Source organism: Astyanax mexicanus, chromosome 10 (genome assembly GCF_023375975.1).
Source record: "Astyanax mexicanus isolate ESR-SI-001 chromosome 10, AstMex3_surface, whole genome shotgun sequence".
Classification (NCBI taxonomy): Eukaryota; Metazoa; Chordata; class Actinopteri; order Characiformes; family Acestrorhamphidae; genus Astyanax; species Astyanax mexicanus.
The window spans coordinates 17856430-17880282 of record NC_064417.1 but is presented as its reverse complement, the minus strand read 5'-3'; the positions used below and the strand labels follow the sequence as shown (position 1 = coordinate 17880282).

Sequence of the window (23853 nt, the reverse complement as noted above, 5' to 3'; positions counted from 1 at the left end):
GTATCACAACAGAACAAGTTGTATTAGATCAAGTCCCACCCACATGACATACTACAACTCTGATATTGGTCAAATTAACCCTTGCTGATTTGTAGCAACAGGTTTTTTGTGAATTAATTTCAATAGCTTTTGAACCGTTGAGGGTATCACAACAGAACAAGTTGTATTAGATCAAGTCCCACCCATATGACATACTACAACTCTGATATTGGTCAATTTAACCCTTGCTGATTTGTAGCAACAGTTTTTTGTGAATTAATTTCAATAGCTTTTGAACCGTTGAGGGTATCACAACAGAACAAGGATTAATTTGACCAATATCAGAGTTGTAGTATGTCATGTGGGTGGGACTTGATCTAATACAACTTGTTCTGTATCAATAACCTTAACGGTTCAAAAGCTATTAAAATTAATTAACAAAAAACTGTTGCTACAAATCAGCAAGGGTTAAATTGACCAATATCAGAGTTGTAGTATGTCACGTGGGTGGGACTTGATCTAATACAACTTGTTCTGTTGTGATACCCTCAACGGTTCAAAAGCTATTGAAATTAATTCACAAAAAACTGTTGCTACAAATCAGCAATGGTTAAATTGACCAATATCATAGTTGTAGTATGTCATGTTGGTTAGACTTGATATAACTTGATGTGTGCAGTCCACACCTAGTCAGTATTTTCAGCAACCGTTAGATTTCATCAAGAAATTTTTGCTTTGGTTTACATAAAGGCTCATTTGCAAAACACTAAGAGCTTTTCAAAGTAAACAAGGTATTGGAAGTAATTGATATTGTTACAACAAAGATTCAGCAAGAAACAGATAAATAAAAAAATTATTAGAAGAAAAAAAATAACATTAAACAAAAATTAGTTAAAAATACAACTCAAATATTTAGACAGTAACATTTATAATTGTCCAACTTTGGTGCCACCTGCTGAAACAATTGTGCAAGTGAAGAGGTATTAGTTATATTTCATAATATTTATTTCAGAAGTAGTCACAATAGAATGTAAACCTTTTAATACTATCATTTGACAATTCTTACATGGTTTAATTACGGTTCTGTATACTCAACTAAAATTAAACAAACCAATGGTTACTACCCACCAATGACAGTATTACTATCAACAGTAAAACAGAAAAGAAACCCTGAAAGCCCTCTGTTGAACTGCAGGTCAAATGACAGTAAGACTTGCAAAATGGGCTACAAGTGATTATTTGATAAAATATATACTCAGTTGAAACTTTGTCACAAAATCAGAATGAAATACTTTATGAAATATTTTTTAAAAAGGTTTTTTAAAAACAGTTACAAATTGAACAAAAAATGAGTGTAACCTTTATATTTTTAGATTGTTTTTAACAAAACAATTATTATAAAAAAATATTGTCAGGAACTCCTGAAGTCTTGTCATTTGTGACCAGCTAAAAACACTAAAGTACACTACACTTTCATATAATGAAGCATAAAGCATTTGCCCCGCCCATCTTCATTCGCCTTTTTGCTGTGTCGAGTAGTTTGTAGACGGTCCCTTAGCTCTCGTGCAGGTCGCGGCAGCCCATAGACGACAATGTGTTCTGTGGTTTTCTAAAGGCAGATGTTTGAGAGGGGAAAGACGTTGTAGCTGCTTGCTTTGGATGTCAGCATATAAAATAAGCAAGTATTAACCATTTTGCACACACAGTTCAAAAGCTATTGAAGAAAGAAATCCGAATATGCGAATATGAAACCAACTTTACCGGAGTGTCGGGGAGCGATCCTGGAGAAAGCCCGATCACCGAAACTACGACGATTGGATGACGGGACATTTAGAAGCCCAGCAGTAGAGGATCTGAGAGAGCGGGAAGGTTTGTAGTGATGAAGAAGGTTAGAGAGATAGGGAGGTGCCAGGTTATTTAAAGCTTTATAGGTAAGTAGGAGAATCTTAAACTGAATCCGGTGTTTAACAGGAAGCCAGTGAAGATCTTGAAGAACAGGTGTGATGTGATCGTGAGTGCGAGTGTAGGTGAGCAACCGAGCAGCAGAGTTTTGAATCATTTGGAGTTTGTGGACAGAAGAAGAGGTAATGCCAGCCAATAGGGCGTTGCAGTAGTCTACCCTGCTGGAGATGAATGCGTGAATGAGGAGCTCAGCAGCTGATTGAGAGAGGGACCGTCTAATCTTAGCTATGTTACGCAGATGGAAGAAGGCTGTTTTTACAACAGTGCTTACATGTGCTGTGAATGAAAGAGTGGAGTCGAGGACGACACCCAAATTTCGAACCAGTGTAGATGGTGAGAGCTGTATGTCACCAATTTTGAGGGAGAGAGGGGGAGTGTGGTTAAGGACCGACTTAGTGCCAATCAGTATGAGTTCAGTCTTATTGTCGTTTAGCATGAGGAAGTTTTGCTTCATCCAGCTTTTGATCTCAGTTAGACAGCTTTCTATATGTGCAGTGGGTGGATTATTGATTGAACTGGTATTGATGTAAATTTGGGTATCGTCCGCATAGCAGTGGAAATTAATGTTGAAGTGACGCAATATACGTCCAAGGGGAAGTATATATATGATGAAGAGAAGAGGTCCCAGGACTGATCCTTGAGGAACCCCTTGTGTAATCACCAGGGCCGCCGCTCTGCATAGGCAGACAACGCAGCCAGCGTTAGGCCTCAACCATTTTGCAGTTGCAGGGAGCCAAATTGACTGAGAATGAAATGTGTTGAAATTATGACATTATTAAATTTAAAACCCAATGTGAATTATTTATGATACGCTCATCTTTTTTGTCTTTAAACATTGCATGGGGCACCTCTACTACTTAAAAGCGGAGAGGCAGTAAGAGCAAAAACTGTCCCTGTCCTGTTGCTGCTGTCTCGCGACACCCACCTACTGTCCCGCGACACTCAGGTACTGTCTCGCGACACTCACGTACTGTCTCGCGACACTCACGTACTGTCCCGCGACACTCGCCTGCTGTCCTGCGGAGCTCTTTAACTGGCCTGAGAAGCTCAACGACTGTCCTGCGAAGCCTTTTAACTGTACCGTGGAGCTTTTTAACTGTCCTGCGAAGCCCTTTAACTGTCCTGTGGAGCTTTTTAACTGTCCTGTGGAGCTTTTAACTGTCCTGTGGAGCTTTTTAACTGTCCTGTGGAACTTTTTAACTGTACCGTGGAGTTTTTTAACTGTCCTGTGGAACTTTTAAACTGTCCTGCAGTTTTTTTGTAGACCTAATAAAGCAGATTAAATCAAATTATACAATGCAGACGTGGCAAGCAGTTATCCAACACTTATTAAACAAAGTTAAGTTATTACAATATTGTTGTAGATGTATCATGTAATTTTGCTTGACGTTTACTTTAGGAGTTCAGGGGAACATGTTTACCTCGGTGGATGAAATGCAGAGATGAGTGCAGGTGTTGCTGTGAATTCAGAGGATTTAAAATACAGTAATCATGCTGATAAACTGTGTGTCTATTACTATTTCACCCAGTAACATTTGATCTCTCGCTATACCTCTTTAATTCTGAGAACACAGCGGGAAAAGTTTTAACCAGAACCTAAGAAAAGTGGTTTCCCCACTGTTTATTACAGCAGGAGAGGATTAAAAGCACAGTAGTTGCTCAGGTGACCAGCCAACGCCGCTATAGCCAAAAAATGTTTGATCAATAAAATACTAAAAATATTTAAAATGAATAAAAAAATAATTAATATAAAATAAAAACTCATTTAAAACACAATCAAAGGCTATCTAATAGTACGCAGAATGATATCTGTTTCAGTTTCAAATAATTGAAACAGCTCACCAAAACCTCAACCTATCCTTTATATTTGATTCAATTTATAGGTCCTCACTCATCTTAATTTATTTAACTAAACTGAGTTTTTATTTTTAGCCTCGCTCTGAATTCAGCTCCGCGCTGAGATAGAGAGAGAGAGAGAGAGAGAGAGAGGCACGGCGCAGCGCATTTTGCCTGATATCTCTTGATTAAATATCAATAAATATGTGAATTATTTTTGTAATAATAATAGAAATCTAGCAGGCGTATTATATTTGTGTGAATAACATGAAATGTTTAAAATGAATACAGACATGTAGAAAAAAAACCAAGACAAGCTGTAACCTAGATATAAATAATTATATCTTAATAATAATATAATAATAATAAATAATATGATATTGTCCATCGGCACAACCCTAATTGTAACTAATACAAGTACACAGTGATGGGATTTTGATGGAATAGGCCAGTGTTTCTCAACCCTGGCCAAGGAGGCCCACTGTCCTGCAGTTTTTGGAGTTGTCCCTGCTTCCAATACACCAGACAATCAGCTGTCAATTATTGTGTTAATGTGGGGCTGTCAAAGTATGACAATTAATAAAATGTGCAGGGCAGTGGCCCTTAAAGACCAGGATTGAAAAACAGTGTAATAAGCAATAGAATAGGCTCTATCAAAAGACCACTAATTAAACGGTGTCACTGAAATCGTTTCATACCTACACTGCAAAAATCTAAATATCAGCAATTGAAATTATATTTTACATTATTTAAGTAATTCAGAGCCCAAAACAAGCACATACGTTTTTTTTCATGATGGTGATTTATGATGACTGATTTATGAATTTAAGTGTAACGCAAACACCTAGATTTTATTGATTATTTTTAAAGAAAATTTACCAAGAAAAAAATAAGCAAAATGCTGTGCAAATGCTTTAACTAAAATGTAGACTTTTAGACTTAATTTAGACTAATTTAGACTTTAATAGAATGTAGATAAACAATAATAAACGAGAATATAGCAAAAAAAAATAATTTATTAATTAGACTGTTCCAGGAACTTATATACAGACACACATAAGTACACACACATCAGAAAAAAATGAATAATAAAAAATATAATTATACCAGAATGTGATATAGAATATAAAAGAGATATATGAGTGTGATAACTGTGAGATTAGGCTAAATACACATGTAATGTGTGTGCAGACATGAACAAGGTCGTTACCTGTGTCCATATTAGTTATTAATTTAAAGTCATACTATTTTTGATATTTGATATTTTGTATTATGACACTGGAAATATTATATAATAGATTTGATGGTCAAATCTAGGGGATTTATCTCATAAGTCTTAAGTCGTCTCAAAAAAACTAAGATAAGACACAATGTATCACATTGCGGCACAGTTAAAAGCTCCACAGGACAGTTAAAAAGCTCTGCAGGACAGTTAAAACAGTTAAAAACCTCCGCGGTACAGTTAAAAAAAACTCCGCGGTACAGTTAAAAACCTCCGCGGTACAGTTAAAAACCTCCACGGTACAGTTAAAAACCTCCACGGTACAGTTAAAAACCTCCACGGTACAGTTAAAAACCTCCGCGGTACAGTTAAAGAGCTCTGCAGGACAGTAGGAGAGTGTCGCAAGACAGTAGGAGAGTGTCTCGGGACAGTAGGTGAGTGTCGCGAGACAGTAGGAGAGTGTCGCGGGACAGTAGGAGAGTGTCGCGGGACAGTAGGTGAGTGTCGCGGGACAGTAGGAGAGTGTCTCGGGACAGTAGGTGAGTGTCGCGGGACAGTAGGAGAGTGTCGCGGGACAGTAGGTGAGTGTCGCGGGACAGTAGGAGAGTGTCGCGGGACAGTAGGTGAGTGTCGCGGGACAGTAGGAGAGTGTCGCGGGACAGTAGGAGAGTGTCGCGGGACAGTAGCAACAGGACAGGGACAGTTTTTGCTCTTACTGCTGCTGTAAAAGCGGCACGTTATTATTTTTGTGCATAATATAATGCCCCCACCCCTATTGCCTGAAATGGCACGGCTCGGTTTGCTCTGTTGGTTGTTGCCAGATGTGACATTTTCCAGTCAAATAAATAATCAAAAAATGCATGGAGGCGCTAAATCTTGCGCATGTTTAACCATTTTTAAAGTGTATGTGGCCATTCTATACAAAAACTTGTCCAGTGCAATATTTGTGTAAGTTAAAAACTTAAAATAAAATAAACAAATAGGATGAAAAATCGTAACTTATCTGGCAACCTTAGTCCTAACTAAAGTAGCAACGCTACTTGAGTTTGGCAGGAGACAAGTTCACCGCGCGAAGTTGCTACTAAATGGTAATTCAACTATGAAGCGACGGTTTGAGTCTGGAGCTGAGAAGAAGAAGAAGCAGAAAGATGAGGCCCATGCATCCCTTTCTGGTGAGTAACTTCGATGATAAAGGTTTAAATAGTTTTGATTACTTCATGTTCAGTGGTGTTGCCTGAGCTAGTTACGTTGGCTTTGCTGATTTGGTAGCTTTAAACGCTTAACTAGAAACTAATCTGGGTATTGCAAGGCACGTGGCACGTTTGCAAATAGTAGTAGTGTAGTTTGAAGATTTTTAGTGACTTTAACAAAAAATTAAAGTTATGCTTAGGGCCTCCAAAACCTTAGCAGCGGCCCTGGTAATCACAGAGGTAGAGGAGGAATAGCCACAGAGTGTGATGTACTGTTTTCTGTTAGTTAGGTAGGATGAAAACCAATCCAGCGCAGTGCCAACAATGCCAAGTTCATGCAGCCGTGACAAGAGGATGGAATGGTTGATTGTGTCAAATACTGCACTTAGGTCCAAGAGCAAAAGGATGCTGAGAGACCCAGCATCAGCAGCTACCAACAGATCATTCACGACCTTCACTAAAGCTGTTTCAGTACTGTGAAATGGTCGGAACCCAGATTGAAAAGGTTCAAAGAGACTGTTGGTTTCGAGATACTCTTTCAGTTGGCTGGCTACAGTTCTCTCAAGAATCTTAGACAGAAAGGGGAGATTGGAGATAGGACGGTAATTGTTAAGGTCCGAAGGTTCAAGACCAGGTGTTTTTTTTAAGTATGGGTTTAACTGCAGCAATTTTGTAAACAGATGGGACCTGTCCAAGGAGGAGTGACTGATTAATAAGAAGGGTGAGATGGTGAAGAAGTGAGGGTAGGCAGGCTTTAGATAGGTTGGTAGGAAGTGGATCAAGGGCACATGTAGTCTTGGAGGACCTAACAATGTTAGAGATGTAAGATGAGTCGACACAGTTAAAAGCACTTAGGGAGGAAAAAGATAGGCTGGACAGAGAGGGGCGGGTGGTATAAGAGTGATGGGAAAAGGGTTCAGAGGAAGCAGAGATCAGAGATCTGTGTATATTTGCTATTTTTGAATTAAATGAGTGTAAAAAAGCATTGCAGAGTGTTGTAGAGGGAACAAGGGTGTTGTCGGGGGCTTTAAAGAGTTTTGTAATTGTTGAAAAGAGGTACCGCTGATTAGTACTATGCTGAATGTTTATGAGATTGGAGAAATAGCTTGTTTTAGCATCCTGAAGAGCATCTCTATAGGCAGACAAATGCTGCTTATATGCATCTGCATGAACAGTAAGTCTGGACTTTTTATAGTCCAGCCTGCTTCATGGTACGAAGATCAGCAGTGTACCAGGGGGAGGACGTAGCGAAGGTCACTGTTTTTGTTTTCAGAGGGGCTAATGTTTCCAGTGATTCAGAGAGAGCAGTGTTTAGCATTATTGAAAATAAATTTTGCTACTTGTTCCCCTATATCCTACCTATTCGTTCATGCTCATCAGTCAACTAAATCGTCAGTTACTTTCAAGATGATGGCACCCGGATAACTACCTGAAGGTACTTTGTGTATAAACAGTGTCTGTTTACCTGTGCACTTTCAAAGTTCTCAGTGTCTCATTTTTAATGTCAGGGCCCTCAGAATTCTACTAATAGAGCTTGTTAATGGTGTAAATAACAGCTATTTCTGTGCATGGGCATGATAAACACAATCCTGCCAATAGGTCTATGCACATGCATTCAAACACTTTCTTTTATTAACATCGCCTATTATTAGATACCACACCAGCCTTGTTAGTCTAGCACATAGGGAAGCTCAATGAATAAACACTAAACATTCCTGATATCTTTAATTTAAGTCTATAGTTTAACGGGTTTTATTTGGTATGTTAGCTACAGGGTGTAGTTTTGTCCAAAACAAAAAGTGACCCAAAGGCTTGGTTAATAATGACAAAAATATTGTTATATTGGACATGCAATCCTACCTTTCTATTGCTTTTCCTTCTCTTCTTCCAGCATCTTTTTTCCTTTCTCTGCTCCAGATGAATAATTCATTTTTGAGCTTTACCAACTAGCACTCAATTTATTCTCACATTAGTTATTGACCAGCCAAGCACTAAATAACTGCATTTGCCCATCAGAAGCGGCAGTCAACAGCAGGTACTGATTAACCGTACTGAGCAAGTACTGATTACATTGTTTACCTGTAGGGGGAGGAAAAATGACCAATTCCTGTATGATGCTGCTTTAAAAATAGATGCAGAGGGATTAAGCTTAATATTATTAAGACTTATTATAATATTAATAACCATTTAAATGCTGTGTAGTCCAGCACTAGGCTTAATCCCTATACAAGAAACTGCATATAAAGGGATCAGAAAATCCCTTTTAAGGCTAGAGGTATCTAATCTTATCTGCAAAGGGCCGATGTGGATGTAGGTTTTAATTCCAGCCAAGCATGTCATAGGTTGTCTGACCAATTGATTAAACAAGCAGCAGGTGTGCTGCTAGTGGTTTGCAATAAAAACCTGCAGCCACACCCTTTATGGATAAGCTTGGATCATACCAGGGGTTATACAGCTATCTGTTCTCCGTCTTATGTTTATGTATCTTTATTTTTGGCTTTGCCAGTGTTTTTAATGAGGTGGAACATGAGTCAGGGTTAAAATTCATAAATGGGTCACCCATTGAAACCAGTGCTATAGTCTGCATCAGGTAGCATGTTGTTATTTGTTATTTTTAATAGGAGTGTTGCAGTTTGTGATTGCCCCTGCTCATCAGTTTATAATAAGTTTGTTTTTTAGGAGTCTCTCTACCTGCCTTCATTACCTAAATCAGATGAGTAAGATTACAGTAAAAGCTAAGCTTAGGAGAGTGGTATATCACCAGGACCAGTACTGGTAATACCACAAAGTGGCAGATTCAGAGGTAGGCTAGAAAAAAGCCAAAATTATTTTTATAATAATTTCTTTCCTCTTTTATTATACTTACGCTTTAACATTCTCATTTACTATAAATGCATAGTCAACATATAAGACTACAAAATAAATTCATAGAATGTTACAAAAAATCAATTGCACAAACTACATCAAGTCAGATGACCCATGTAAAAATTAAACTTTAATGAACTGAACATCACAAGAGACAGAAGCTCTGATGTAAGCTTCCAATTCACACAAAGAGCTGAAGTATTTTAGCGGAATAAAGTCATTAGTAGTGTTATTACAATGCAATAATCCTGGCCAGAGGGGGCAAAGAAAGTGTCATGCCTCCATGAAACGGCAATTTAGTCAGTTGGAACCAAAAGCTTTAGCATGTCAATGTCAGTCAGTCATTTTGCCTGGGATGCACGCCAGCTTGTCTGGTCTCAGTGAGTCTTATTCAAATGTTCAATGTTTACAATAAATATCAGATATACATGCCGAGAGGTGTATATTTAAAAACTTCATACTTTATAAATGCCCTTTCAAGCTTTGCACTTAAGCAAAATATTATACTACACAACTGAGATAATGTTAGCCTAAACATTGCTCAAGGTATGTGAGTAGTCTGCCCAGGTCAAAATCCTTTCAACTGTTGGGTCAGTCCATGTGTTGTTTTGTATCTACACATAAAATGCAAAACTTTCATTAATTCTGAAGTTATGTTGGTCAGTCCATGCAGCTGGCCATTGTCTCCCTCTTCTCATAAATGCTCATATATACCTTCAAGTATGATTTAAGGTCAGTGGATGCAGTGGAATCAAATTGCTTTGAGTCACTGAACTTCTTCTAGGGCATTTAATGTACTCTTTGCTGTGTAAACAAACCCCTACCTTGGACTTCCACTTCAGTTGCTTGGTCAGTCAAGCTAACTTTGACGTGCCCTTTGCTCTTAATTTAACCACATGTAGGGGAGCCAGTCCAGCTCCAGAGAGATAGAATGTATAGGGTATGCTTGGTTTAAGTAAAGAAGCTCAATTTTACACTGCAATTCTTCACATTTATAAACTGAAGACACAATAAAGATGTACATGGAGCTCTGATACAGAAGACTTTTAGCAGATTTTGTTTTTGTTTTTGTTTTGTTTTGTTTTAAGAACTACAAAGGAGACATTATGACAGCAGGCAATGCCTTACCATTCTAGAATTTAAAACATACCAGTTTACTTTCAGATCTATTCTTTAAATACAATGCATTTAATTCCAATCTCTTCTTTCCTCCAGACAAGCACAGATTTAAATAATGTTAGGGAGAATAAAGTTCCTATTAGACCAGCTTTCTGAGTACAAATTAAGCCTTTGTCATAGACTAAAGACTTGTCCAACATACTGACTTAACATTTAGTCCATGCAGAGGCTTAATGTCCACAAAGGCCTATATACTGTAATGTGTATGCAGGTTCAAACCACAGGAAATTAAAAAAATAGGAGCCAACAACATGAATCTACAGATCTACAGACTAATGATGGACACATCAAGTATTTTATAAGTTAAGTGCGGGAAGCAGGTCTGCAGCCAGTGGCATATGCTATTCAGAGGGATAATCTGCATAAGGTTGTCTGGCTGGTCTCTTCTTATAGGATGGCCACCGGCACACCGGACAGCAGTGTCGGCCACCTGCTAGCCAGACCACGATGCACTGCTGGTGAAAAACATGGCCACATGGCAGTCCCATGACAAGGCATTCGGTTTCAAAGTTCTCCAAACACACTACGCATTCTGTACAGTGAAGCATGCCGCTAGGCCAATGGGACCAATCAGTGTCCTGTTCCTCCCCTGAAGCCCAGGACTCCTCCAACTTCATTCCTGTCAGCCCCCCACCATCATTATGAGTATTCTCTGAGCTGTAGTGATGTTCTTGCTGGCCACCATCTGGTTCATCGCCTGATGGGTGTACCATCCTGTTTGGTTGATTTTCTTGGCTTCCTGTGACTATGCCCTGTGGCTGTGTGCACTTGAACCTCCAGGTGGGTAGGTTTTTGATGTAGTCGATGGGAACAAGTGGGCGAAGCCAGAGATCTGGGAATGCCAACCGCTCTAAAATGAAATTAGGATCATCATCCCAGTCTGACTCGTTTGGAAAGTTCTGAAAAGAGGCAATAGGGTGTACCAAGTAACTGGTGTACCAATCCCAAAGACTGGACAGCCACTCCAGGTTGTTTGCATTTTGGTCTTCATTGCCACATCTCCTCTTCTTCTCAAAGTAGTCTATGAGGAGGCCATGGGCTAGATACGTGCTCAAGAAAAGAGCTGGGTGTGAAGAGTAGAAGGTCCAATCCGACCTGACCCAGGAGGCAATGGTGGTAGTGTCAGCATAACGCAGCAGTTTAAGACTGTACTCATAAAAATTGTCCAGGTATGGCAGCTGAAGGAAACCAAGGATGGGAAGCCAGGAGATGATTAGTAAAGAATTATATGTGCCCAGTGTGCTGATTAGTACAACAAAGCGCTTAATAGTGACTCCTTGTGTAATAAAAAGGTCCATCCATGCCATGAGGTTAACCATAACCAAGCTCAAAACAAACAGGTCATTTACCTCCGGCTGAACAGACCGAAGGAACATATCCATGGCATGCAGAGAAATAAATTCACCCGTGCTGTTGCCGTATCTGTAGATACCTTCTGGTGTTTTGAGAATATATGAGGGCATATGCTGCACCCCAATCTCCTCCAAGCAAGAGGCATTGTCCCAGTTGCGCAAATCAACGAAAATGAACTCTATGCGCCCAGTGAATTTGATACTCAGTGCTGAGAAGAAGGCAGGGGGCTGGAGCAGTTTGGCAAATAAGAACATTTTTACAGGCTGCTTTTCTTTCTGATACCAGTCATCCATCAATTGCTGTGAGAAACGAATGGTTTTGATGCGGGAGGCAACATGAGCGGTCATCCATTTAAAGATGTGTTCTGTCTCAATGCGTCTGCCATTATACTCTTTTAGCATGACCTTTCCTTTCGAAGCATATGTCTGTGGCACTGACATGATGAGAGTAGACTTCATCCAGCCACGTTTACGACAATACCTAAGAGAAACAATTCACAAGATCAACCATTAAAGATAGAGGACACAGTGTATATATGCACATATATCTACGTTAATGCACAATCGTTCTTTTATGTGACACATACAACTGCTCACAAAAGTATTAAGTTATATGCAGCTGCAGTACAGCTCCTTACCTGGTGTCGTTCGAGCAATTAAAAGTTCCAGTGCGAATACCAAACTGAGAAACTTTCTGTACCATCTTGCCCCAGTTGGCTGTGCTCAGCAAAGGATTTCTGTCTTGAGCTATTACCTACACAAACAGAAAGTAATCTTCTATTTAAAACAGCATGCAAATGACCTGGCCAACAGCAACTTTCCCGATAACTATATACATTTACGCAAAAAATCTAATACCATGTAAAAAAAAAAAAAAAACGGCTCCTCTCCATATACAAAAAAACTCTTAAAATGAGAACATTTACACATTGTCAATACACTTTATTTCTGTAATTTTATTTATGGCTCTCGGCTAAAGGTGCATAGAAAAAACTTGTTGACTTTTATTAAACATGAAAGACAATTTTTATTTCTATGACTACACTTCCAGAAGTGTTAAAACATGCACAAAAAAACACAACATTAAAAGAGCGTGACTAACTGTTTTGACTTTAAAACACAAAAAATAACGGTAAGGTGATGACATGGTAAAACACTGTTGATCTGTTTCCCAATGTCATGTAGACTCATGTGAAGGATAGTATGTACCTGGACCAACCAGATTCCATCCTTGGTGTCTTCCACCAGCTCATAAAAGTGCATCTCCCCACTGAAAGTAGTGCTAGAATCAGAACCTGTTTCTTCTTTTTCATTTTTTAAAGCAGAATATAGCTCCCCTTGCATCAGCTCTCCTAAAAAAAACAGCAGTTATTAATAATTTCTCCAGGGTGCCATTCACACAGTAAACGTGCTCTGTTTATGTTTTTTATGTTTTAGCATCTTACCAGAGTTTTCGACCAGCTCTCTGACATCGCGTTTTTCTGCCAGACCCGAGTAGCCTAACCCACGACACTCAAGGATCGTCTTCAACTTTTTAAAACTCAGTGTTACCGGATCTACGAGCTGCGTTGCAAAGATGCCGGTTTCATACCACACAACGGCCTCGAAAAAACGAGCCAGGACGAATAAAACAAAAAAGTAAAGAAGCAGGAAGAACAGCTTTAACCACATGGTTCCTCTGGGGGATTCACTTGCTCGCTTTTGTGTGTGTTTTGGTGGAGGCTCCGCTGTGTGACATTGGAGGCCAGCGTTTCTACGCCGTTCCTCTGCTCCGAGGGGGGCCGCCGTTTACACCCTCACTAACTTCACACGACCTCCAGCAGACTGCCCGCGGGTTTCAGACACTACTACTTCATCTGAGGCGCAGTGCTGACTCGTACAGCTCCGACCATTTCCACTAGCCGGGGTTAAAGTGTGGTAATGATGGCTGTCAGTTTCCAGCTGAAGCGCAGCGGCAGGCCAGTGTGCTGTGGGCCTGTCTGTCTGTACAGAAACACGACACAGGCAGCCGAGCTCCTCATCTGGACACCATTTCACTGCGTTACAATATCGTTCCAAATTAAATCGCTCAAAAATAAAGCAGTTAAACGAGGGTAGACACAGAACGATTTTTCAGTTTTTGATCTTCTTCTTCTTTGCCGTACCGAGACTCCGCCGCTCTCCGCCTGTCAGCTGGTATACATAACAACATAACGTCACAGGCCTGCTTCCGCTCGCGCTCCAACCAAAACAAAAGTCCCCCTACAGTTCACTATACAACAACCCAAAACCCAAAAACTCTAAAAAAAAAAACCCTTCTTCTTTCAAAAGAAATGTATTAAATTACATTGATCATAATTCATTAATCATGTGTGACTTATATACCAGCTATATGTATGTGTGTATTGGTACCTATGTTTTTGTCAATTTTGCATTGTTTTCAGTTTTGACTGCTGCCTTAGTGTCTATGTAACTTATTTGATTTATGTTGCTCTATTTGTATCCAAAAAATGATAAAATCAAAGCTGCACATTTACTGTTTAAATAATAAATATAATAGGGGGAAGCCTAATAATAATAATAACAATTATTATTTTTATTTTTGTTATTATTATTATTATTATTATTATTATTATTATTATTATTATTATTATTATTATTAGTGGATTTACATAGCATAAACACATCAGCCAAAAAATGTATATACAATTGCCAGAACCCTTTTACACTTTAAAATAGCAAGGTATTTTACTGTCTTAGTAATGTACATACCAGCTTTTGCTAAAAAGGTGTTTTTACATTTATTAATACTGACAACTGAAATTACCCTGTGAAAGACCTAAACATACATTAGAAACAAGCTGTGTAGAATTAGAAACAATTGTTTGTTAAATAAAAAAGTTATGTTTTTTGTGTTTAGTTTGTAAATTAGAAATCTTCAACCTAAACAAAAAAGAGAGAGAAAATACAACAAAACATGGGAGCGGCCCTGCCGTGGGGGGGCGTGATCAAACTGACGCACATTACGTGGCAGCTCTAGCTGCCAAATCGCCCTGTTCATTTGCACAAATACACACACACACGTACAGCTTTACGGGTGTTGGCCCAGTTCGGCAGTAGCTTACTAACTTCATTTTCGCCATGGAGGTAAACACCTACAACATCCAGGTTCTCCTGCAGGCCGCTGAGTACCTGGAGAGGAAAGAGAGAGGTAGGGATGAAGTTCTGTAGGGTAATGCTGTTTGTTTCAGATGTCAGTGAAAGAGCTCAGTCTGCTGCAGAAAATCAAGTTTTAAACAAAATATGTGCAGCTTTTGAGGGAGAAAGTGTGAATAATATAATTTTACTCGATCTGTAGCTCGTCTTTAAGTTTGCATTTCTTTCCGCTAAGTTGTTAAAATGGGTCTGTTTGGTGATTATATTGTGTTTGACTCCGTGACCTACATTCAAGCCCCCATTGTACACAAAGGCGCGAAGTGGCGGTACATTTGAAAACGAAGCTGCGATAGTGAGCGCTAACATTAGAGTTTCTACATCAAACACCAGTAATTTACTCAGATTAATAAACTTTACCCTCATTATTCTCAAACATTATTTGCGCACAACAGTGTGTGAGTTATTTACCGGTGATTAAGATAATGCGGGTGGCGCCAAAAAGCGAAAACAAAACTGCAGATCCTGGTAACACAGTGGTGTCTGGCGGACTAGTTAAATTTCAGGAAAATTTCAATAACCCGCATTAAACGTTAACCTATTTTACTGTAACGAAAAATGTAGCAGATTAACAGATTTGGACGCTAACCTTAGTCTTAGTGTCAGTTCGTAAATTACTGATTTTGTGGTGTGTGGGCGTCCTCTCGGGAAGTGCTAGCTAACCTAACTGGTTGTTGTTTTGTGTCATGTTTAAGCCTAAAATAACACCAGTGATAACCTATAGGTTACCTACCTTAAATATATATATATATATAAGAATATAAGATACACTACTGCAACAAAATTAAAATTTAATTGTATTTTTGCATATGATATGATATGGCACACCCCTAACTGAGATATTAAAAAATACAAGAAGTTTATAAGATTTGTAACAGAAGCCAAAGATCCTGATAAATGATACTGGACAGATCTAGCTCTATTAGATATAAAATGAAAAATGGGAACAGTGTGAATTTTCCTTTTTCTTCTTTTTAGTACCCTGATGTGATAATTGGTTGGGTGATATTGCACGATATTTCAGGGTATAATATTGTTCATGATATTCAAAAATGTTGGCGATATTATTGTTTGCGATACAGTATGGAACACCCTTTATGGATAGTTATAGATTATAGAGGACTAAAACTGCACATATTTAAAATCTACTTATCAGAATTCAAATTTTAAACTTTTACTTGTGAAAACGTAACTATAGATATCTGAAACTCGAGTTGTACATTAAGGTTATTTCATCCTGGTACTGTGATGTAGAATAGATCTATTATTTCTAGTGTTTCTTTTGTTTCTAGTAAACATTTCATATATGATATCTGACATAGAGTTAAAACTACATTAAAGCGATCTGTAATTGGAGTCTTAATTTGTAAAAAATAAAGATAAAACAGCTCGTCATGTTCTAATTTTATTTACCCCTCAGAAGCTGAACACGGCTATGCCTCAGCACTCCCATTTTACAGCAAAGACTCTGAGAAACGAAACAGACAGAAAAATAAGAGGACTTCTCCAGGGAACAGCAGGTAAGTTTATTCAAAGATTTTACAATATGGGATTACTATTGGTGTTGTACTACATAGTTTTAGTGTTAAGGATAGTAATAGATAAAACACAGAAGTTATTTGAAACTTGATTAATTTGGCTTGATACTTTATTTAGGCTTTACTGTCCTTTCACGCATCATTATCCTTTGTCATGAGCATGTGTACCAGCGGTATGAACACACTAACTTGGCTAACTATTGTACTATGTGTTTAATAATCTAATACTGTGAGGTTTTAATATGCTCAGGTATGGAAGTAACTAGGGCTAGGCAAGCTGTAAAAAAAAATATAATAATTTTTTCAGTATTTTTTTGCAGTCAATTAAGCACAATAAATTACACTTCTTATAATGAGATCTGCCATTTTTAAATGTCTTTGAAGCCTGACAATATTCAAAATATTAAAAAAAAAGCATATTCACTGTTAAAGCATTACAGATAAATTGAAGTAAAATAGACGCAATATAAACTTTTTGGCACTTTAGTCCAGCATCACCTAAACATTCTGCTGTTCTGGGGTTCAATAGATACATGATCCAAAATCAGCGTTGGTCAGATCTGAAACATCAATTCAGTGTTTGTAAATTGTTAAGTAAGTTATCTGCCTGTGCTGATCTTATCTTAAGTTCATTTACTTTCTGGTATTGTTATTTGTGTATGGTTAACGTCCAAATGCTGTCTAAGAGATTTAAAAGACGGAACTTAACAGTCAAACCGAAACAAGCTTTCATGCTGTTTTTTTGGATTAATGTCAAGGTTTCGGTGGCCCAGTCACATAATGTGTATGTACACTTACTCACATCCTTTGCACACTTTATTTTTCTACGCTACATTTTCTACACTATGTTGCAACACTATTTTAAAACATGCAGAAAATGTTTAAATTTAAGTTTGTTTGCATGTGGATTATAGTACAAAAATAACATTCACTTTTGTTCAATAACTACTACAATACTAACTTAATAAGGATGTATTGGTGCTGTCCAGCACTTGTCTTTTTTTATAAAATCTAACCACCTTGAATTGTAGTTCATTACATCCTACACCAAACATATTATAAAATTGTTATTAATTAACAATCCTATAATTAATATTGTTATTAATGAAAACACTGTATATGTGGCGTAACAGTACACAAAAGTCAGATCACACTGCAGTTTGGACTTCATGAAGTTCGGAACAATGTGGGGAAAAATGGTTTTGTTTGTTAAATGTTAGCATTTTTTAAAAATGCTGCACACAAAATGCTTTACAGACAATATCATACATAAACAGAATTTTAAAATGATTACATCCTGAACAAGACTGTAGTTACTTTGTGAGACTCCTAAACTACTAATGCCATGCAAATCAACTACTTGCAGCATACGTTTTCTGGGTGGTTTACTCACTTGTGAAATTACTGCATTACACTAATAGCATGTGCCGGGTATTTTCTCCACATATCTGCCTCCACTGAACCATAACCCATGTACCATCATGGTTGGGTACGAATACTCGTGCCATTACACCCCTACTGAACACTAATCACCTCATTCATTATTTAGTATTTTTTTTTTTCCTCTCTGTCCCTCTCAGGTCAGTTCACAATGAATTGGAAAAGCACAGGTAGGCTAACTTCCCAAATGTAATTTCACTGGGCATGTTTCAGAAGTGTCCTATTTTTCAGAAGTACAGTGTATTTTTTCTGCTTACAGACGAGCTCAGTTGCGTCACTGCTTGGAGCAGTTAAAGCAGCAGGTCCCACTATCCTCAGACTCGACGAGGAACACCACTCTGAACCTGCTCAGGAGGGCACAGCTACACATAAAGGTGAGAAAATCAGTTTAGCCACTGCCGCCATTAACGAACGCACTGACCCACTGCCATCACTATAGAACCACCAGCCTTTACTAAGGACCACTTATTAAACCATGTCATTGAGGGGGGGGGTTGGGGTGGAGAACAATACTCCTGACTGTTCAGGCTGCCTTTTCTACAGTAAATCAGAGCGAATCTAAAGTCATAGTTGTAAAACAAGTCCAAAGTTACAAATAATATAAACAAGGACCGCTCAGAAGTGTGTACATACACTAAAGCCAGGTGTAACACTGGACTGTCTAGTAGGATGTTCTATTTATAGACTTAACAGACAGATTGTGTAAATTAGAAAATTGTACAAGCTGCAGAAAAAGTGATTGAGAACTTTGTTGGAGCAGGTTAAGGGGGGGGGGTGCACTTACTACTTCATCCAGGCATATAATGTTAAGGTGGTCCAGTGGGTGTAACTGCATTTCTGTCTTATCTTTCTGCACCATGAATACATCATGTGGGCTATGCATACTAGTCTAGAGGGCTACAACAAGTTTGAGTCTTAACCATTACATGCACAAAATGTCATGGTTAAAAATATTTTTATTGATGTATTAATAGTAGTGTTTTGGGGGAAAATAAACACATTCTACTACTAGGATGATTTTGTTTTCTATGTAGATTTATTTGAGGTTGTGGAAGACATTCCCAGTATTTAAATTGTCAATGCTTTTTAATAGTGGTGTGGTATTATTTTTTATCACCCTATTGCTAGCGGTAACATTGTGATGTTTTGAATTATGTGACACAGTGAGAGCTAGTCAGGCTACAGCTTTCACGCAAGCTTTCTTTTAACCTTGTGTTTTAAAAATTAAATTAGGTCTCTAATGAAGTAACACCCAACACCCGAGTTATTTCAAATGAACATTTTTTGGGGATGTTTTTGATGCGTAGCTTGATTAAAATCCTACTATAGATGTTATGTATGGTACTGTTCTGGCAATTACTAGTTTGCCTTTAAAACAGGATGACTCAATATGCTTAAGTTAAATATCAATATATAGTATGTTGAACCTTAACGGAGTATAATGTTAAAGTATTAGTATTTATTGGTAACACCAAAATGCAGCATGCTGTATATTTAAATAAATAATGAATATATTTGTAATAAAAGAACAGAGTCTAAGACACTGTACTTTTGGTGGTATTTCACTAACCCAGTCAAATTTAAAGAATTGTTTAAATATGTAGACTTAAATTCTACATGATGATAACCTGTGTAGTAGGTGAATAATGTGCCTTTAAAAAAACTAAAAATAATAATATTATTAATGAATATCTGTATATACAATGTATTGCACAGCATTAGCTTAAAATAACATTTTCCATGTTATAAAATGTTTATATGTAGTCTTGTACCAAACAACTAAGGGATGTTCGTGCATGTTTCACACAGCACAAAAATATTCTAATAAAATTGCTGTATGCTCTTCAGTTTGTGCAAAGATATGTTTTTTTTCTAGAACTATTAATTTAAATATTTATATGAAATGTAGATTTTAGAAGTGTTTTGCGGTACTGTGCTCATCCAGTTATCTGTGTGTTTGCAGAAACTGAAAGAACAGGATGAGCGGGCCAAACTTCTAAAAGACAGACTGCGCTGGGAGCAGCAGGAACTGCGTGTTCGGCTGCAGCAGCTGCAGGGTGGCGTGGAGAGGATGCGCAACGACAGCTTGGGCTCAGCTGTAAGCTCAGAGAGATCTGATTCAGACAGAGGTAAACGCAAAGACACAAACTTGCTAAGATTTTGTCTGTTCTGAATAGTTGTTTGTGTGAAATGGTAATGGCAGACAGGTAATTTTCAAGAAATCTTATTTATGTATTTATTTAAATAGATTTTTTTATTATTTGAAAATTGCTTTGTATTATTTAAAGAGAGAAGTATTTGCATTATAGTGCTTATTATTAAAATGTAATGGCATTTCTATAGTTATATTAAGAAATACTGCAGAACAACACTTGAAGCATTAAAAAAAATTTTCCCTTTTTTTTTTTTACAGAGGACGTAGAGATTGATGTTGAGAGCATGGTGTGGACCTTGGAGTCTGATGGTCTAGGCATGGCACAGACTGTTGAGCATAGTTACTCTACACCTGAACATGCATGGTTATGACGACCATACGGCTGCTAGAATGAATTCCGACACATTCCAAAAACGGTATTTTGAGGTCCTGGAAGAACAAAACGGGCCTTGAACCAAAAATATCTAGTGGCTTGTCACAAAAATACTCTGCTGCCATTTTTTAAAACATCACACTCAGGCTTTTGCAAGCATGACTGGAATTTTTGGTGAATTTGTTTTGTTTTTCCTGAGAAATAATGATGGTGCTCTAGGCAGACACTGTTGATTAACAGAGCTGCGGCAACATGGACATGCTTTTTCCTTCCAAATTCGCTCTCTGATTCTGTTGCTAACAATGGCCAACATGTTGCTGATATGGCACAAAACACAAACAAACAAACTCTGATTCTGTTGCACTTGTCAGTCGCCTCCCTTTGAGCTAATTGGCTTCTTTTCTAGGGTCAGCCTGCAGTATAGATTCCTTGCACTTATCAACTATCACTTATTTAATTATTGTATCCTTTTCTCTTATTTCAGTACATTGCACAAACCAGCTGCCTCAGCACTTACAGCGTTTCGTACTAATTCTGGGCTTCCCTTTAGGATAATGTCCAGGCATTTTCCTCAGTGTTGTTAAAGCTTCTCTGTTCTGGAAGGTGTACAGTACTCACACTTATTTTACAAACTCTGCACTGCAAATAAATAACTGACTTGAGCTGCATCTGGTAAAGGTAAAAATAAAATTCCTGGTTTGGCCAGTTAAAATTGGATGTAATACACTTAAGATTTATTACTAGTTAGGTTAGATCATTTTCAAATAGCTTCAGGTTTAAAGGTGCACTTCACCCACATGGTGTCACTAGTGTCCAAAATGTAAATGGGATTTTTTTATTAGCTCATTTACATAAAGCTAACTGCACTTGTACTGCCATACTTGGGGTGAAGTAAACCTTTGAGGCCTTTTAGAATTTGTTGCTGTAGAAGTTTAATTGAAAGTTGTTCTTTCCTCACAAAGTTCAACAACTTTAGTAGTGTCCAGTAATAGTCTGAAGGCCATTCGGATCAATTCGACCCAAGCCCATTTCAGAATGTTAAGTGTATTTTAGATAAGAATGTAGATTAATAGAAATATTTCCCCATTTTTAATGTAGTAGATAGTGTACACCTCAAAGGAGTGTTTCCATACTTTAAAACTCTTTATTTTTTACCACAGCTGTACTGTATGTGCAACTCCACTATGTTTAAAGTAGCAAAATATGTTGGACATAACAGCAAACGTTCTGCTGAAATGCAAGTCATTTATGCAACTAATGCTAATAATGTACTTTAACAGTCATGCTTGTTTTTATTATGTTTATTTTACATTTGTACAGTTATTCAATGTAAATGTACACAGCTAAATAATACACTGTAAATGTGATTGTGAACACCAAATGCCTTATGAACATTTTGTACGTCATTGGAACACCTTTGTATTTATCTCCTCTCTGTGTACTCATATGTAGCATTTTTTTATCAATGTAAACCTTTTGTACAAATAAATATTTTATGTATTTATCTTGACTTATCAGTTTATGTTTCTGAACAGTTTGTGATTTGTCCTGTAAAAAACATTAACATGCTGGGATGTGCTGGAAATAAATTACACTTAATCTGTAAAAAAACATTATATTATACATGGTAGCAGTCACAGAAAGTGACTTAGATACTGAATTGGTGATAGCCTATTGCAGTTAGTACATCTGTTGGTGTCATATTTAAACCTGGTCCAAAAATGATCCAAAGTCCCTTCTGTGCTGTGCTGTTTCCTGTCCCCTTACAGCTAGCCAATACTAGAATATCCCTGGTGTTGTATGTGCATTGGATATAGGACACTTACCCCTATACATTGTAGACTTGGGGGGTTTAGGCTATTTCACATACACTTACAAAAAATAATAAATACATTTAATAAAAGGGCACTTTGGGGCAGTAAGAGCCAAACGGGCATGTGCCTGAATATATGGAACCAGCAATGATGCTGTTTACCAGACAATCCTGAATGTCTGGCAGTCTGTTTGTGACCTCAAGCTCAGGTGTACTTGGGTTCTGCAGCAGGACAATGATCCAAAGCACACCAACAAGTTCACCTCTGACTGGCTTAAAAAAACAAAACAAAATGAAAGTTTTGGAGTGGCCTAGTTAAAGTCTGATTATGAAGCTGTGGCATGATCTTAAACAGGCTGTTCATGCTGGAAAATGAATTTTCTGTAAATAAAGGAGGGACAAAATTCCTCCACAGAGATGTGAAAGACTCACTGCCAATTATCAGTAAGCCTTAACTGCAGTTGTTGTGTATACTAGTTACACTTGGAGCTATACTGGTTTGGATAGCTGTTTTCCTTTAATAAATAAAATTATCATTTGAAAAGTACTTTTTATATTTACTCAGGTTATTTTTGTCTGATATTAAAATTTGTTTGATAATCGGAAAAAGAAAGGCAGGCAAATACTTTTCACATCACTATATTTAGTTTGAAGCCTTTAGAAAGATTAAATAATAATTAGTATTCAGACCAGAACCCAAAATTAAATTCCTTTTACGGTACAAAATGAAATCTATCCTAATGGTAATGGTAATTACCTCCTTATGACTGAAGTCTTCTGGAACTGAAACCACCCTTTTCACCCCTGCATAAGCAAGTTCTAGATTTCTGAAGCTTTAGGTGTTACAGAATAGGAGCTGGTATGACACACTGTGAGAGGTGTGTATGCCTGGATTAACTGGTGAAATGGATCAAACGAAAGAGCTACAAAACTGGCCTTTAGCCTTCTTTGCTTTAACTTCTTTTTAGGATCACAAGACTGTCTACTGTTTGCAACCTTGAAACTGTTTCTTACCATTATAAATCCTGGTTGATTGTAGAAGTGGAACTGGTAATACTGGTATTGCTGGAAAGGGCAGTGGTGGTGTGGTAGTAGGCAGGGTGGCATTACTGGTGTAGTTACTGAGGAGCTCTATCGAAGGGGCTGTAATTAGGGCCTGAACCGTAGTCTGCACCATACTCTGAAAACTAATTTACACTTTTAAAAGACCATTTTATAAATGTTAAATAGGTTTATTACAGATATGACTGCATTGATAATATACGATGTTCATGCTGAAATCCGTGGGTTTCTGCATATTTTGTACGATTACAGATCCTTATATTTTTAGTAATTGTAGCAGAGTTTCAGGTTGTAGATGATGAGGGTTGACCCGCATGCTGCTGTTTTGGGTGTTGTTGGCAGCAGAGCTCTTATTCTGAAGCTGGAGCGCCGCCACCCACACAAACAGTACACTACACCACAGCGCCCCCTAGCGGCAGCCTGTTCGCCTGCTTGCTTCCTTAGTGAATGGGCTTGGATTAGGTGCAGAGATGCGAAATGAAAGTCTCAAAATCCAAAAAACTAAAATATGTCACAGAAAACGGGCGTGACTTCATTCACAAATGCAGGTGAATCAATTTATTATAAATGCATTTTAATGCTGAGACTTCAGTTTCACAAATATATGAGCAATTTTTTTTAACAAATGCATTTAGTTTTACCTCCAAATAATGATGTTAATAATGATGAATAATGATGGATATGGGTAGTTGACA

The 23853-nt window shown here is 37.8% G+C and overlaps 2 protein-coding genes across 3 annotated transcripts; one reads left to right on the top strand and one right to left on the bottom strand.

Moving 5' to 3' along the window:
* Positions 1 to 9157: 9157 nt before the first annotated feature.
* On the bottom strand, positions 9158 to 13786 carry rnf103 (ring finger protein 103). Its single transcript, XM_007234179.4, has 4 exons — positions 13031 to 13786; positions 12795 to 12937; positions 12224 to 12339; positions 9158 to 12066 (listed from the first exon to the last, which is right to left on the bottom strand). Exons 1-4 carry the CDS (start codon positions 13254 to 13256, stop codon positions 10575 to 10577), a joined length of 1977 nt encoding a protein of 658 aa, XP_007234241.1. The 5' UTR covers positions 13257 to 13786; the 3' UTR covers positions 9158 to 10574.
* Positions 13787 to 14607: 821 nt separating this feature from the next.
* Positions 14608 to 21787, top strand: mxd3 (MAX dimerization protein 3). Of its 2 annotated transcripts, XM_007234178.4 has the most exons (6): positions 14609 to 14775; positions 16198 to 16297; positions 17896 to 17925; positions 18015 to 18129; positions 19719 to 19884; positions 20169 to 21787. In XM_007234178.4, exons 1-6 carry the CDS (start codon positions 14706 to 14708, stop codon positions 20279 to 20281), a joined length of 594 nt encoding a protein of 197 aa, XP_007234240.1. In that variant the 5' UTR covers positions 14609 to 14705; the 3' UTR covers positions 20282 to 21787. The 2 variants fall into 2 exon arrangements, with proteins under 2 accessions (XP_049340269.1, XP_007234240.1); XM_049484312.1 differs by lacking the exon at positions 17896 to 17925 and having other exon boundaries at positions 14608 to 14775.
* Positions 21788 to 23853: the final 2066 nt, after the last annotated feature.